Source organism: Lepisosteus platostomus, chromosome 11 (genome assembly GCF_059453375.1).
Source record: "Lepisosteus platostomus isolate fLepPlt1 chromosome 11, fLepPlt1.hap1, whole genome shotgun sequence".
NCBI lineage: Eukaryota > Metazoa > Chordata > Actinopteri > Semionotiformes > Lepisosteidae > Lepisosteus > Lepisosteus platostomus.
The window spans coordinates 8,476,541-8,493,492 of NC_142621.1; the positions used below are offsets into that span (position 1 = coordinate 8,476,541).

A 16,952-nucleotide genomic window follows, 5' to 3' on the forward strand; every position below is an offset into this window, starting at 1 on the left:
TGACTACTGTAAAATAAATAAAATGGTAGGGACTGATGTGCCCATTCATATGTACAGGCCAGTGTGGGTTTTGTATTTGATATTAGGTAAATATCCCATATTGTATAAGTCTAGACTAGAGAATCACTGCGTGGGTCTGTTTCTGATAATAACTGAAGCTGGATTATTCTTTCTTCCTTCCTTGCTTTGCAAGGTATCCTACTGGTCTGGATTTGTGTGGTCTTACTCAGAGAATGTGGTCTAATGATTAAAGGAACATCTTAAAGGTCAGAAAAGCTTGGGTTTGAACCTCAGTTCAAATGCTGACTCACGACAAGACCTTGGGCAAGAAATATGAGTGTCAAGTCCACTTCAGAGTGGCCAGCTCATCTGTGGCGCCCCATGGGCAAACAGCAGTGATGGATTTTTCTACCTGCTGACAAATTCCCTTCTCTAACCATAAGAGTCTGTTACTATGTTGGTTTGTCATGCTTTAGGACTAGCTCTGAGAGAAAATCAGCAGACATTGAAAGCAATGTAAATTGTCCTTAAAGGGAAAACCCCACACAATAAATTCTGCCTGAATTCATTATGAATTAAGTCCTAAAAGCAATGCTTCTGTGAGCTGCTCTAAGGACATATACATATCCAGTGATTGATACTCAGAAAAAAACAGCATACAGACAAAACAGAGTGAGACTCTGTTGTTAAAATGAGTAGCATTACTATGTGCCTCTTTTTAAGAAATAAAAGGCTTTAGCTTTTAAAGCCTTTGAAACATTTATGTTCAGCAAGACCTGGTGTAGTTTTGGGACTGTTTCTTTTCCGTTTTGGTACATAAATCTATATTTTGTTGGTGTGGTACTGTTGTCATATTCAACCCAGTAGTTGCATGGCAAACTTTAGCTGATAACAATTATTTAATGACCTTTATTATTATTTTAAGAGCATTTATCATTTGAGAGGAAACAGTTTAATATTTCTTCCCAAATGCCCAAGCACCAGGTGTGCTACGAAGTTAATTATAGCCTTAAGAATATAAGAATGCTTACAAACGAGAGGAATGCTACTGTATTTGGCCCACCAAGTTCGTTTCCTGAAAAAAGTCAGGGTAACTTCAACAGCTGGGTAAGTTGTTCCAGACTCCTACAAACCTTAGGATACAGAAGTGCCCTCTAGTCTTGATTTTCAAAGCACTTGAAATTCCACTGTTCATTCTGAAGAAATTTGCTGAATCTGTCACTCTGTTGAGGATTTTGAATTAAGTCCTTTTGTGTTCTTCTCAGTTCAAGATCACAAAGGTTCAGTTCCTTCATCTCCAGAATATAACTGGTTGTTCTTCTCTGGCCAGATTTCAGAGCAGCAACATCTTTTCTATAAAGTGGTTACCAAAACTGAACATGATATTCTAAACAAGGCCTTAAACATGCTATTTTAATATAACATCCAAAGACTTAAATTCAATGTTTTTATTTATACATAAATCCTAGCATTTTTTAGCCTTTTTAATAGCTTGTCTAGAAGATATAGATGATGCGTCAACATCAACACCTACTTTTTCATAAGTAGCTGTGAATTACAATATTGAAATTAATATTAAAAATCACATATTTTTATATATATTGTCAGTTGGTAGGGACTATCGCCGTGTTACTTTTGTGGTTCAAGTTTAGCAGGTGAGTTCTAATACAAATAAACAAATTCAGAGATTGTAAGAGCCTGCCACACTATTCCTCCTTGGTTCAATATTAGGTACTGCCAGTTTAGACAAGCAGTGAAATAACTGTTCTCGTCTCCTATGCAAAATGAACAATTAAGGGGGAAAGACCTAGGTCTGAGAATCCCTGACAAATTGTAAAGAAAAAACAAATAAACAATTTTAAGTCTAACTGAAATGAAAACAGCCACTCAGTCCCAAACCAGGACTCTACAGCATCAATTCATTGAAGAGATGAAAGAAGCCACTGACAGAAATCCTTGAAAAAATGTTGGACTTGGAAACTACAATTAATGGGTGGATTAAAGTTGTCTAATGTATTTGGACATGAGTTTGAAATGTATTGTTTGTTTTTGAGCATTCGTGTTAAAACCATCCCTGTTTGTATAGGAATTAAAATAATGATCTTCGTTACAAATCCTACCTTCACTTGGTTTAAATGTGCTGAGGTTAAGATGTGGTGCCACCTAGTGGCCAATTTATTGGTAATCCTTCAGCCTTTTGATAATATAGATAATTGCTATAACCTCTCTGACAAAATCCATCACCATTAGACCTTACTGTCTACTCAGACTGAATTCCACAAGTATTTTGGAGATAGCACTTGAGGCAATATTGTCAATTAGTGGGATAAAGCAACCTTATTGTTTGTTTCAACATCAAGAAGTGACCTTTAATTTCAAGTAACCCAATCTCAAAGAATATTCCTGGTCTGTATTTGTAGGTATTCTCCACAAGGAATGCATAGTATAGCCAAAAGTCAGACAATGCCATGCTTTATTTTTAATACAAGGTGATTGTGTAGAACGTGTCGACAAAACATCTTATCTGAAAAGCACTAAAAATATTGAAAGATGATCTTTTAACAATCAACAGTTCTTCACACCCAATAATAGAATTTTGTATTGTAAGTATGATGTCACACACTTGTTGGACAGGAAAGAAAATCAAGTAGCAATTGCTGGGTAAGTGACGTTGTACAAGCAAGTCCATTGTTAAACTTTTTGTCCCCCACATGTATGATAAAATATTTTGGAAGGATATTCTAACGTTATTTTGGAAACCTAATGCTTCTGTGACTTTTTTGCTTTGTTCCAAGAACATAATTTACTTCCTTACACTGAAATAACTATGTAATTCATTAATGTGGCTCTATTTTTTGCACAAATATTAAAAATACGTACTTATTTATTTAGTAATTGAAAAAGTCTTCTTCTTAGCATGTGAACATTTACATTCCATTATATGAAATGTCTGCAAGATTATATTACAGTAATTCATGGAGATGGAAGTAACTGGTCTGCTAGAGCAGCAAAATCTATTTTAATTCAGGAATACAAGTTCAAGCCCATCAGATGATATTCACAGGTGCCTCTATTAATTGTATTAAACTAGAACTCCATAAGTCTTTAAGCCAATAGACTGACTGCAACAGTATTTAACACACTGGTCTCTACCCACATCCTGCTGTTGATCGTGCATGCTGTACTTTGAAATACACTCAGAAATCTCTACATTTGCTCACTTTATGGAATGTAGGTGAGATACCATTTTAGGATAAAATTCAGCTTAACTTTCACATAGCATCACTCCAATTTCACATGGAATTGATTGAATCCCTTTCTTTTTTTCATCTTTCTCATCCTTATCTGACAAAGGTGAAATATTGAGAGCTGATGCAGTGTCCTTGTTTGTGCTCTAATGCATCAATAAGTCATTTAGGGATATGAATCAAGTTAACAACCTTTATTTATCCTTCTTATGTACAGTACATGCAGAGTTACCTTTTAGCTTGTACCACATTCCATCACTATCCTCAAGATAGTTATTTTTCCTCCTTACACCCAAAGGCAATACAAATGTTCTTTTTATGGTTTGCTTTGCAACATGAGATCCCAACTCTCAGATTTGTGGTGTAAACATTGCAACTGTCACACTCGAAATGAGGGGTGTATTGTTTTTGTCAGTGTCTCAGTATGTAGTTCAGAACTACCACAAAAATGTTTTTCTGTTTCTTTTTTTATAAACTGCGTTAAAACAGTGAGATTAACGCTGCTTATGGTCATGTGGGTTAGCTTTTGACAACACCAGTCCTTTATCAATATTTTTTGTTATTGCATAGCTCTCCAGCTGCTTTTAGAGATATCGGTGTTATATTTTAGCTCACAAGCCAGCTTTTTCTTCTCAGTCTAAAGCTTTCAAAAATGAATCAGCTCTGTTATGCATTCTTTTTTCAAGGTTATCATCACCATTCAGAAAAATTACCACATCTCAGGACTTAGTGTTAAGGTGGTCATTACTTCCTGACTCATCTTTTTTGTTTTGTTTCTGAGTAGCTACACACCCATTGCGACCATTTTGCGCTAATGTGTATCATGAATAAACGTGTAACTATTGTACGTGCTCAAGATCTGCTCTCCTGGATTATCAGATATCACATAGAACGTTCACATGAAGGAACTTGATACCACTTTTAGATAGTGTGGGTTTTCTTCCTCCACATTTTCTATTGTCAGTAGTACCAGTTTCACAACCCCCAGTCATCCATACAGCACTGAGTGAAATAAGTGAAATGTGAAGATGGGCTGTAATGTGTCAATAGGGGCAGTTTCATAAGCAAAAAGTTTGATTTCTACATTATGTTCTTGTAATAAACTTACAAGCACTGTCTATAAATACAGGACTTTCTTTTCTGTTACCTGATGACGATTAATAACATTACAGTTTATCAATATAATACTGTGTTGGGTGACATTTCATTTTTATAAAAGCCCATTCATCTGTAATGAATGATTTACCTTACATGCATAGATCATTCACTTTCCATAATTATTTCTAATATTTCTATACAGTATATAATGAATAAACAATAAATGATGAGCATTTCTTAACTTGACTTCATTTTAAAGTACTTTTCTCCTTCTATGTTCGAATCTTTTACTTTACAGGTGATTTCCTATAACAAATGTTACAAAATAGGTAGAATTCCTTTTGATCTTAGTACTTGAAAGCTGTAGAAGATCTGGTATGGATACCTGGATAATAATCTCTTTTACAGCGACTGAATTCTCAGCTAAGCAAAAACACTGACAACAAATCTGATTAAAAAAAACAATTGTCTTCTTTTCAGAAAAAAATAACTTTTTCTTAAAAGTGTTATCTTTATTACAAAGAAAACAAAATTATTTGACATATACTTATGTATGTACATTTCGTATGATTTGTTTAGACCAGTAGGTCCTATACTTTCCACTCTCCTAATGCAATCAAAAATAAAAGACTGTGTTATACATACAAAAACTATTCTATGACTAACATTATCTCCGCTTTTGACAGAGATTCCAGTGTTTCTCTAAAAGAGTGTTTAAAAAGAAGGATTTTCCAAGTGTGGGAGGGAGAAGATGCTATATAAATATTATAGTAATTAAGTAAATCTTCTGGGTGTTCATTATTCTTTTACGGATATAAACATTTTAGAATGATAAAAAAATGCTAAAAAAAATTGCAATGACACATGTCTACCAAAAGAGTTAAGACAGAAATATTAGCTGAAAGGAATGATCACTGAATGCATGCTAAAAAAAAGCATTTTTCAAAGAAAATAACAAAATTTCAATTTGAAAACAAATCAGCAGTTCTTCATGCAATACATGGAGTATTATAAAGTACTACTATATATATTTAAATATTTTAAAAGTATTTTTCCATTGCATGTACTCTGGTTCAATAAGCAACGTGGTTTTGAACAACTTTAAACTGCAGATCAGTTTACTTTAATAAGCTAGAATATAAAGCTCACTTGTTAACAAGTTCACACACGCAGACATCTTATGACATCCTGTTATTTCTCACAATACAAAATACATACAGTAGGCTTGAGATCTGGAAGCCTATTTACAAACTGTAATAAATATGGCTTTTAAAACTATTTGACAATATTTGATATATCTGAAAATATATATCTTCTAGACTTATTACTCCATTCACTCATCATAGTAAGAGATAGTTTCGATTCATACTGAATTATAGTTTTAGATTGATAGAGATGCCTAGTTCTTTCTTTAAAGCTTAAGTTAACTAAAAAGAAGAAAGAAAAGTAAACACAGGAAGTGATCCCATTAGGGTCATGGGCTTCAGATGCACAGCTCTGCTTTCATAGAAGTCCTGTATATGGAATGATAACTCTTAGGTACATTTTGAGAATATGAACGTGGATATTCAAAACACTATATGTCTACATACTATGTATAATTAATTAAATAAGGTTACAGTCAGCTTAGTCTAGTTTGGACTCTTACAGTTTGTTCTACACAAATGAGGTATATTTTACTGGGAACACTTAGACTTCTATTTAATTCACAGCTTGTGTGCCTTGCACTGTATTATACTCACAAGCAAACACAAAAATGCAGTGCTTAGAATGAGAAGCTTTAACCATTTCAACTTTAATCTGTGTGTAGATAAACATCTGCAAAAGATTATTAATTATTCATATTGGGTTAAATCGCACCTTAATGCATGATGCAAGCCCTGGTTATCTATAATAAAATAGTGATTGTGCATAAACACACTGGCAGGCAGTTCAGGAGAAAAAATAATTTGGTGGTCCATTTCAAGACCTTGCTTAACATCTGAGAAATCTTTTCAAATCTGCACTTACTAAGGAAACAATCATCAAGGTAATCAGTACCCAAAAACTCATTGAGCAGCCAGGTGTTGTTAAGGTTGGTTTCATGTTGTGACAGTTCCGGAAGCTTCAAGAAAAGGTGTTTCAAACACTTACATTCCTTTTGCAGGACAGGAGAATTTGTTTCAAAGCACTACGCTCTGGGGCTAGGCATGAGACAAGCATTTGGCATTGAGAAAGCCACAGAAAAAAAAAATTCTGTATTCTGACTCTGCCCCAGGCAATAGTACATCATCCTGAGCTACTCAGGCAAGGAGGAAAAATAACATTTACCTGTTTCTATGGTAGTACCCAGCAATTACAGGAGGTCCTTCTTAAAACTAAACTACAACTATTCTGTCATAATTCTGGAGACACCTGGAAATTTGACTCAAAAGCAGGATAGAATGAAACAGCAGAATCTATTCCTAAAACATATTTTGAAAGTTGAAGTTAAAAATCTGGTCATTAAATTTCAATTTACATTTTGCCATCATGGGTAATGCTTTTTATATAAACATGTGCAGTTTCAACAGGTCTGTTGAAGACGCCATTGACCATTAACTCTCCATTGTATACTCCAGCATTTGGAGAAGCCAAATTCCTATGTCCGCATCCTTTTTTGGGGGGATTTCAGCTCAGCATTCAATATCATTAATCCAATTAATAACATTAATAATAAATGATTCAGTAAACTGACGGACTTGAACATCAACCCTGCTATGTGTCGTTGGATTCTGTACATTGTAACACATTGCCAACAGACTGTCAGGGTGAATAACAGGACATCTTGCCCTATGCCTCTCAGCACAGGTGTTCCCCAAGGCTGTGTCTTATCTCCATGGCTCTTTTCCCGTTTCACAAACAACCTCACATCTCGGGATGACTCTGTCAACCTTTTTAAATCTGCAGATGACACTACCATTGTTCGTCTCATCTCGAATAATGATGTGACTTGTTACCGAAAGCAGATTGACTTGGGAACAGCCTGGTGTTTGGACAACGATCTCCTACTGCTTCTAAAACCAGGGAAATCATCATTGACTTCTGACGCATCCAGAACACAAAACTTCCAATCTTCATTAATGATCTTCCTATAAACTGTTTTAAATTTTGGGATACATACATAAACAGAGATCTTTAATGGAGCACCTGTCACGGACGTCCAAATGCATAGCGGCAAGACGGGAAAAAGGCCCGGGCTCGTTAGTGCAAAGAGTTCAGGAATGCCGTATAGAAACCAATGCCCCCAGGTAGCGAACGTGGGGCGACCTGGTGCTAGGCGGGTCTCAGGACATCCGAACGTCAATGCTGAGCGAGGGCAGAGTGCAAGACCCGGAAATATATAGCCCAAGGGAAAGAGAGGGACCGGAAGGACAGCAGGCAGGAAACTAGGGACAGGACAGAGAAGGAGCGCCCTCTGCACTAAACCAGCACTGACCACTTCGTCGAAAAAGCACAGCAATGTGAACCAGCCATGAACCAGCAATGTCTCCTTCAATTCTACACAGCCGTAATCCAAAGTGTTCTGACAACCTCTATTACAGTCTGGTATGGGAGCTTGGATAACTACTCTAAAGGCATACTGGAAAAGTTTGTGTCCAAAGTTGCAAAAATTGTTGGCTGTGAACCCCCTTCTATTTCATCTCACTACTCAAGTCGCACCTCCAATCGTGCCAATAAAATCATTTCACATCCCTCTCATCCAGCTCATAATCTCTTTCAGCTTCTCCCTTCTGGAAAAAGTTTCAAATCCTTCCTCTCAAGGACTGCCCACTTCAACCTCAGCTTCTTTCCCACTGCCAGATTAATTTTGCATTCACATTGAACTCTGAATTTCACTGTATAATTATGCTGCTACATGGAGAGTTGTTTACATGTGTATGTGATGATGTTTGTTTGTCTTCTGTCCTATTTAAATTTGTACTGTAAATGTTAAATGTACTGTATGTCTCATCTGTGTTCTTTGCTGTACCGAAAGCAAATTACACCAACTATTGTTGTGTGGCAATAAAGAAAAGAATACAGTTTTCCATACTCTTTCTTCATTTTGTGCATTCTTAGGGTTAATATTGTTAGCTGGCTCATGGGGATTAGTGTTGTTATTTTGGCAGAGACCAACTGCATTTACTCTGAAACCTAAGGACAGTCACTTGACACTTGGCTGGTCCAAATGGGTTTTGACAGATGTGGGGTTGTAGGACAAAAAAGAAACATACCATTCAAACCCTTAGCGGTAACTCAGCTAACTGACAATTACCTTTTGCTAAAAACAAGTAACTGCAAAAACAAAACTGTTGAAAAAGAATGCCATGGGCTTAAAAGGTATGTTGTAGGTGGTATTTACAGAGATACTTAAGACGTAAATAGATTCATGTTTATGGGTGTCAAAATATTTGATTTTTTTCTACATGGGTCTGTAGTAAAAGCCTCCAACTACTCCACCTACTCTTCAAATTCTGCCCTCCTTACTGTCCCCCAAGCCCGTCTACATTGTATGGGCGACAGGGCCTTCTCCTGCTATGCCCCCAAGCTCTGGAACTCCTTGCCCAAGGATATTAGAGAGTCACCTTCTCTAAACTCCTTCAAATCCAGACTCAAAACCCTCCTTTTCAGAAAAGCCTTTACTTAACTGGTTCCATTCTTCACCCCTCTGCTCTTCTTAATACCATCTTCCACGGTCTCCTCTATTGTTATTGTTGTATTGTTGTAATTATAATTGTGTCCTGTCTTGTGAAATTGTCTTATTTATTGTTGTAGTCTTCTTATTTATTGTTATTGTCATCCTGTAAAGCGCTTTGAGAAGCCACCTTTAAAGGCGCTATATAAAATAAAGTTTATTATTATTATTATATTACTGCAGTCGAACCCAACTGCCACAGAACTCCTTCTGAATCTGCAAGGGCATGGTGGGCACTACAGCTTCAACACCTCAGCGGTTAATCAGAATTGAACCGGTGACACTTTGAAATAAGTGCTGACACTCAATACTTTGAATTCTGTGCACTGTTTGCAGAAGTATCCAAAAATACACTGAGTATCACAGGAAATTATCACTTACAACTGAAACAAGTTGGCAAAGCTATTATTAGAAAATGACAGACTTTGTTGTAGCAGGTTCACAGAACTTCTACTGCACTGATATGTGCAAATACATTATGTTGATTAATGTTTGTAACCATTATGGTTTAACCAAGAGCTTAACTACTGTGAGAGTTACTAGCATGCATAGCCCCTGTTGAAAGCAATACAAGGCGATTATCTGCAATGCATGCCTTGCACCATGTTCTATATGCTGTCTTATGGTATTTTGTTCAATTTCTCCTGTAGAGCATGGACAAGTATGCGCCTGTTTGCTGGTCTCTTAGACTTGTCATGTCATCCCAGCTCTTCCAACAAATGTCCAGGTCTCAAAGCTGACAAGGACAGCATCCATCACATCACTGTCACATTCTCAACTTGCAAGAAAGGTGATAAAAGGCAATTAGGAAGGGGAGGTGTGTCGTCATGTCACGATGAGCCTTTGGGAAAGGTAGACTAAGCCTCATTTGACCGCAAAAAAAAAAATTCAATCTTTAAAAGTGTGCTTTTTGAATTTTTTGATTAACATAGAAATTGGGCACATTTGTTCAGGTGTACCGACACAGAAAATAGTACTACCTCTAGAATGACTATCTTTCAAAGAGTAAATTTCAGCAAACAGTGTCCTTGAATGTCACTTTGAACTGGGCAGAGATGCCTCTCCTTCAGATTTTCTATTGTCCTGGAAAGTGAAGCAGCTCATCAGTTTTGCCTCATGATGGAGTTTATTGTCTGGATCCAAACTCGATCCCATCCTCTAACTCTCTCAGCCTCTGAATCCTGATTGGCTATTTTCATTGAGCGCAGGTCGCTAATTCTTCAGTAGCAATCCTCTTACCCACACTGAGCTGTTTCTGAGAAGGCCACCATGATCCGGAAGACTAAATCTTAGACAAAGCCCATCTGGCCTTACTTAGAAATCCACAGTGTGCTTTTGTCTTCTCCTGGACAACCCAAAGGACAGGTGACCACAAGCACAAGAAAGGCAACTATCCAACTGACCAAGGGAAAGTTAAACTCACAGGTAAGAGTCTCACTCATTGATTACCAATTACCTTGAAAAAACTGTAGCTTGTTTCTTAAACAGTAGTTTTCTGCATTGTTTGAAATACAGTTGAATTTATGTCATGCCTGTTATTTATGCTATGATGACCTTTGTTTAAAATAAATTAAGAGAATTAGGATGCTGCAGCAGTACTAATTTACTATCATCTCTATTATCTTTATCTTAAACAATTGAACCTGGAAACCTAGGAGAAGTGTCTCTTAACTGTACTGCATTTTTGTTTGATCCTTGTAGCATCAGTTCTAGCAATGAGAGTGTGTCTTACGTTTTGAGCCAGTTAAAATATCAAAACATTTATAAATGAAGGTGAACATGTTATCGTTTTTGTTTTTTCAATAGAGTTCAATACAAAGATGCCTATTTTTTATATAAAGTTTTAGTCTACTAAAATGAAGGAAGTGATTCCCTTAGGATAATGGGCCTCAGATACATAGCTCCGCTTTCAAAGTCCTTTATATGGAATGGTAACCCTTATGTAAATTATATATCAAGAATATGAGCATGGATATGCAAAACACTCTGTATGTCTACATATATAATTACATTCAATTTTCTCTATCAACATATCACATAAGGTTACAGTCACCTTACAGTCTAGTTTGTACTGTCAAGTATATTCTATTGGGAACACTGAAAATGCTTTACAATTAGCTGTGTGTTTACCTTGGCAACTATACAGCTGCACATGTGATAGTATTTTGAATAGTGCTGATTAGCCACTTTTTATTAGCTTATTGTGATGTTCCATTTTCTGCCAACATGTTTTAACTCTTTGCATTTTGGGACGTTCCATGCGGCATTTCCAGCCTGCTGCACTGTACTCACTCACAGCATAAAGAAGTCAGCCATGTCAACTTCAAATCTCAAAAACTGTCATGATGTAATTGGGACAAAAAACTGACAACGAGCTTGCCAGTGATACAGGGATGAGAAAGTCAGGATTAGAACTCAGAGCTTGCGACCAGAGTAGTGATGACAGTGAGGACACACATTTAATAAAGAGTAATAACAGTAGCCTTTCAGCCTGTATGGTTTACTTTGTAAACAGCACAGAGGACTATACAATGTGCCACAGTGACAGCGAATGCAAGCCATTATATTAATTTTGTTGATCATTTTCAAAGTCACAGCTGTTCAGCGAAAGAGTTGCCCTATAGCTGAACACAAGCTGTATTTTGCATTGACTATGTCCTGACCTCTTTACAGTGACTAGGTTTTTTCCCCTGAAACTAGATTAATAACACAAAGCCTACATATTTCTGAAAACTAATTATGATTGAGCTCTTCACATGTAGTGCCATAGTATTTGATAGCAAGGATAGCCTGGACAATATACTGTATACTGTAACATCTTAAACTGGTTAAATTCTTTATATACTGTAAATACAAAATCTATCAATGTTGCAACAACTAACAGCAGCAACTAACAACAGCTCATACCTGACTTCTACTTCACAGCTAAAAATGTCTTAAATATCGCTGATATTCTTGAGATAATGTCCAAGAAATGTAGTGTTTGGAATTTACTTCAGATCCATATTTACTTGCACTGAGGAAAAGACAGTGGTTCCATTGTCAATATACAAAGCACATGACATTGCTTAGTTATATGGTACCTGTAAGGTTTAGCAGATTGAGTAACTGTAGTGGTATTTACAAACCTAGTCAATATTATAGTTAATTATGTTGACACTGAAGATATCTTTATGAAGTGGAGTAATGGATAAAATGCTACTTCCAAGTCCCTTTTTACCATATGTCTTCTTTTCAGTCTTGTCTTTGAGACACTGGACGCTAACCTAACCCTGTATTAAGCTCTACTCTGTTCTTCAAGCCTCAGTGCAGAACTTAGTCACCTTCACTGCAGGACCTTGTAGTTCTTAAAGTTCCCTTTTCACTTCACTACAACTTGAAAGGAAGCCACACGTACAAATTCCACTCAAACCAATGAAACAAATTGGGTATTAAGCTAATCCTCTAATACCACATCAACCCAGATTGCCTTGAGTGAAGAAGACAACTTCCTTCGTCACATAACACATGCTAAATTAGCCCATGCCTGTAGTTCATCATATGATTGCATCATCCTAATTAGTCCTATTTAACCTGTTTCCTATCCCTATAATACAAATGCATTCTGTTAATAATGGCTCTTTTAAAAAGGAAACTCTGAAGTTCCAAATGTTTTCAAGAGGTACAAATACCTGTACATAACGACTTTCCAATTTTGTTTTTTATCATTCACTCAAGACCTTTTGATGTTTGATGTGACATTTAGCTACAGATTTAACATATGATAGTAGACATGCTTGCTCTCCAGAGGACAGGTAGGGCTAGTATTATCTTTTCTCATTTCTTACAAACAAAAACAAACAAAAAGCTGATTATCAGTGGTGTAGTTTCTTCAGATGAAAGGGATCACGTACAAGATGTAGAGACTTAATATGACTGAATGATAAGGAACACAGAATTTATTATGAGGTGACATTTAAGATGAACCTGAAAGAAAAACTTGGATTGTAGAAGCTGCATTAGAGATCTCAAGCGAAAACATGACGGTAGGCGGCACATTGTTTGAAGTGTTGCAATAAACTGAATGGAGCTCTTTACTAAAGGGGGATGCTACTGTTGAGGGAAAACAAAAGCGAACAAAAAATGAACAATCAAACAAGAGGTTTCCGTCTTCCCACACTCAGTGCAGCTTGGGCTTGTATTAACCCCTTCATCTCTTTCATCATTTGCAGATCATTCTGCAAAAATGTCAGGCCACAGTGTGGAGGAAGACTTAGAGGAACTGCCTGCAACAAAAACAGGTAAAGAGAGGTCTGAAGAAGCCAAGGGGCAATGAGACAGATTAAAGAGTAGGTTAGATTCAGAAATGAGTAAAAGATCCTGTGCTGCTCCCTGTATAGCGAATCAATCTCAGAAGTTTAACCACAAGGAAAAAATTGACCCTGTGCATCTTAGCAATTTATTGACATCTGCAAGGATTGCACTGGGCTTTCCTTACATTGGAAATCACCAGTCGTTTCTGGCTGGCCTCATAGTCACAACGCCCACACAGCAGGTTTAGGAATGAGGAATTGTAGACAATCTCCTCTGACACGCCTGTCTTTAGACAATTGAAAAACTCCATGGTACCTTACAGCTAGGGTTGACTGCAGGAGCCTAGAGGAGCTCGATGAGTCACAGGAGTGACAGATTCACCCTAGGGATCCTGGATATACCCACACAGTGCTCTGTGAATGGCTGATCCAGACTCTGGCCAGTGATGCGCAGGTAATGCTGTTCAATATGTGCTCTGAGTGAGCACCTGTGCTGTACAGAGTCCTGTACTGCTCTGTTTTTTAAATCCCACCAAAAAAGCTTCTCGTCACCTTTAGGTAAAAGATAAGATAAGATAACTTTATTGGCCATATACAATTTGTATCAGGAATTAGTCTTTTCGCATACCCCAGCTTGCTCTCCATGAGACACACAGACAGGGAGAGAAGCTTGGGTCTCGGAGCGCAGGTGTGACCGTCGCGGTTCCGCTCCACCCCACCGGTTCGTCCCTCAACACCGAGGCGTGAACCCAGATCTCAGGCGTAACGCAACAGGGAACCAGCTGAATGAACTAAAGGGGACCTCCCCCAGCCGAAGGCGATGACGTCACTGTGCCCAAACTACTACTACTCTGGGTCAGCCATTTATACAGTGTCCCTGGAGAAGTTGGGGTTAAGGGCCTTGCTCAGGGGCCCAACGGAGAAGGATTTCTCTGTTGGCCGCAGGATATGAACCGGCAACTCTCCAGCCATAGGTGTAGATCCTTAGCCACAGAGCCGCCACACCGCCCTATTCCAAAGCAACTGCTTCCATTTCACCACGCTTTTCAAATTAACACCAATAATTTAAATACATTTGATTTTTCTAGTAGCTAGTTCAATATGTGGAGCAACATTCTTCATAAATTATAAAATATTATTAAAAAAAATACAGTAATATAAACGTAAAGTTTGATATACACATACTGGATACATACTGGATAGAATTTATAGGCAGCAAAATTCTGCCTATTCTGCCTACATGTTTAAACAATATTCCAAGTAACTGTCAAGTAGATTGGAGGACTCTGCATTTTCTTTTTGTCGTGAATCAACTTGAAATGACAAGACATGCAAACAGACTTTTTCCGAAAATAATTAATAAAGTAACTTCAAGGTATACTTGGAAAATGGAGGTCATAGCCTGCGTGGCTGACTTCAATTTAGTTTCACCATATCACCATTTCTGTTTTTTTATTGTTAATTCAGAAAGAACTCCTCTGCATTAATAATGTTTGGACATCACTCCAATTCACTGCAAGTATTCATACAGAACAGGGCCTCTGTGTATTGTTGACTTGTTTTGTCTGTGGATTTGATCTGGGGGATTAACAGTTTATGTGGACTAATATTTACAGGACCCAAGGGAGTGATCAATGACTGGAGGAAGTTCAAATTGGAGAGCGAGGATCAGGAGTCCATCCCCCCCAGCAAGCGCGAGCTCCTCCGGCAGATGTCTTCTCCCTACAAGCCCAACCGGGAAGAGGAAGCTCGGGAGAAACTGAACCGCAAGGTTGGAGATAACAAATACAAACACACGTGGAACGAAGTATACCATAGCTTGCTAAGCAGCAGAAAAGATCTCCTATCATGCACTCTGCTGATTGAAAGAAAAAGTATGACAGAAAAATTGCATTTTGGGATAAAAACCCAAATAAATCTCGGTTCTTTCATGGAAAGGTGCACACAGGGTAATTTTACAAAGCCTTGGACACTTCAAGTGCTTTTTATTAGTCAGTATTCAATGGGGCTTTTGTTAAGTGCACTTAAGACTCAAATGTTTGTTAAATCCTATTTAAATTGACAGTGAACCCAACTGCAATCCTCCACACATCCATAATAGGTATAGGTCTGCTATTAGAAAAACAATTATGACTAATAAAGCACTTGAAATTCATATTCCCAATGACTGAATCCCTTCATTAAACAGGATTAATATAATACAGGGCCATCATGTTAGCTTCACAGTGAAAGAGGGTAATCCAGTTATGTGGAGGTGGTTTCCTGTGGTCCCGTTTTGCTCCAAACATATTTAATTGGTACATACTGTATCTATGTGTAACACTGCAGTGTGTTCTTTCAGTGTACATGTCTGAACTTCAAATGAGTTACATGTTAAGGTATTGCATACGTTGAGACAAATCATGTTCTAGAGCTGAGAAGAGGATCAGAGACACAAGTCTCATTTCTTTCAATATATGTGCCGTGATCATCTTAAACATGAAAGGGCCAGACTTTCTCACTCCGCCTTTGCAGGACCTTTAGGCCACTGTTAACCTCTCCTCCACAGATGAGCGTGCAGGAGTACGAGCTGATCCAGGATGAGGATGAAAGCTGCCTCCGCAAGTATCGCAAGCAGTGCATGCAAGAGATGCATCAGCGCCTGAGCTTCGGCCCCAGGTTTGGTTCCCTGTATGAGCTGGAGAGCGGAGAGCAGTTCCTGGAGACCATTGAGAAGGAGCACAGGCTAACGGTGGTGGTGGTGCACATCTATGAAGACAAAGTCAAAGGCTGTGATGCTTTGAACAATTGCCTTTCCTGCCTGGCTGCAGAATACCCTACCGTCAGGTTCTGCAAGATCAAAGCCTCCAACACTGGGGCAGGTGATCGCTTCTCAGACAGTGTGCTGCCCACCATGCTGGTGTACAAGGCAGGAGAGCTTCTGGGCAATTTCCTGTGCATCACAAAGCATCTGAATGAGGAGTTTTATGCAGTAGATGTGGAGTCTTTCTTGAATGAGTACGGCTTGTTACCGGAGAAGGAGTTTGGAGCCTGTCAGAATGACGAAGACGAAGCAGATGTCGAATGAATTTCAGATTGCAGAGGAATGCAGAGAGAATAAGTTCAATTATTCTTCTAAGTAGTGTTTTCCAGTACGGCATCTCAACTCTTCTTAAGGCAATCTCTATAAAAGATCAAGTACTGCCCTGAAACCTGTGTAGTCTGTCCTCAGGGCCTTTTTCCTTAATATTTCCTAAGACCTACCACACATTGCCACATCCAGGCCATTGATAAAGTAAAAAAAATCAAATATTTTAGCTTCTTGGTCACTCTAACTTACAGTAAGTCTAAATATATAGACGCTAAACATGCACACAAATATGAAACTGTAAATCTAAGCATCTAAGCAGAAGGTGGCTATGTACAGTATTGTAAGTCATGTCAAGAGAAAGTGAACTGTACAAACATTCAGAAGAAAATGCCCTTTATTAAGAAAATAATCGATTAGTTAATTTTTATAAACTCAGAATGTATTGCAGAATGTAAAGCCCTTCGTAATTACTTTTGTTTTTTAAAGTTGTTTCACTTTTCTGCTGTAAAGTTCCTTTTTCCCCATTGATGATTAAAGGTTTCACAGAA

At 37.8% G+C, this 16,952-nt stretch overlaps 1 protein-coding gene across 1 annotated transcript; it reads left to right on the forward strand.

The window, feature by feature from the left end:
* The first annotated feature begins 10,306 nt into the window (after positions 1–10,306).
* Positions 10,307–16,952, forward strand: pdcb (phosducin b). The gene is made up of 4 exons (XM_088598244.1): positions 10,307–10,467; positions 13,254–13,322; positions 14,951–15,105; positions 15,883–16,952. Exons 2-4 carry the CDS (start codon positions 13,268–13,270, stop codon positions 16,399–16,401), a joined length of 729 nt encoding a protein of 242 aa, XP_088454370.1. The 5' UTR covers positions 10,307–10,467; positions 13,254–13,267; the 3' UTR covers positions 16,402–16,952.

Coding starts and splice junctions, on each gene's coding strand:
- pdcb (XM_088598244.1), top strand. CDS start 13,268: ATGTCAGGCCACAGTGTGGAGGAAGACTTAGAGGAACTGCCTGCAACA. Junction 13,323..14,950: donor ACTGCCTGCAACAAAAACAG/GTAAAGAGAGGT, acceptor TAATATTTACAG/GACCCAAGGGAGTGATCAAT. Junction 15,106..15,882: donor GGGAGAAACTGAACCGCAAG/GTTGGAGATAAC, acceptor TCTCCTCCACAG/ATGAGCGTGCAGGAGTACGA.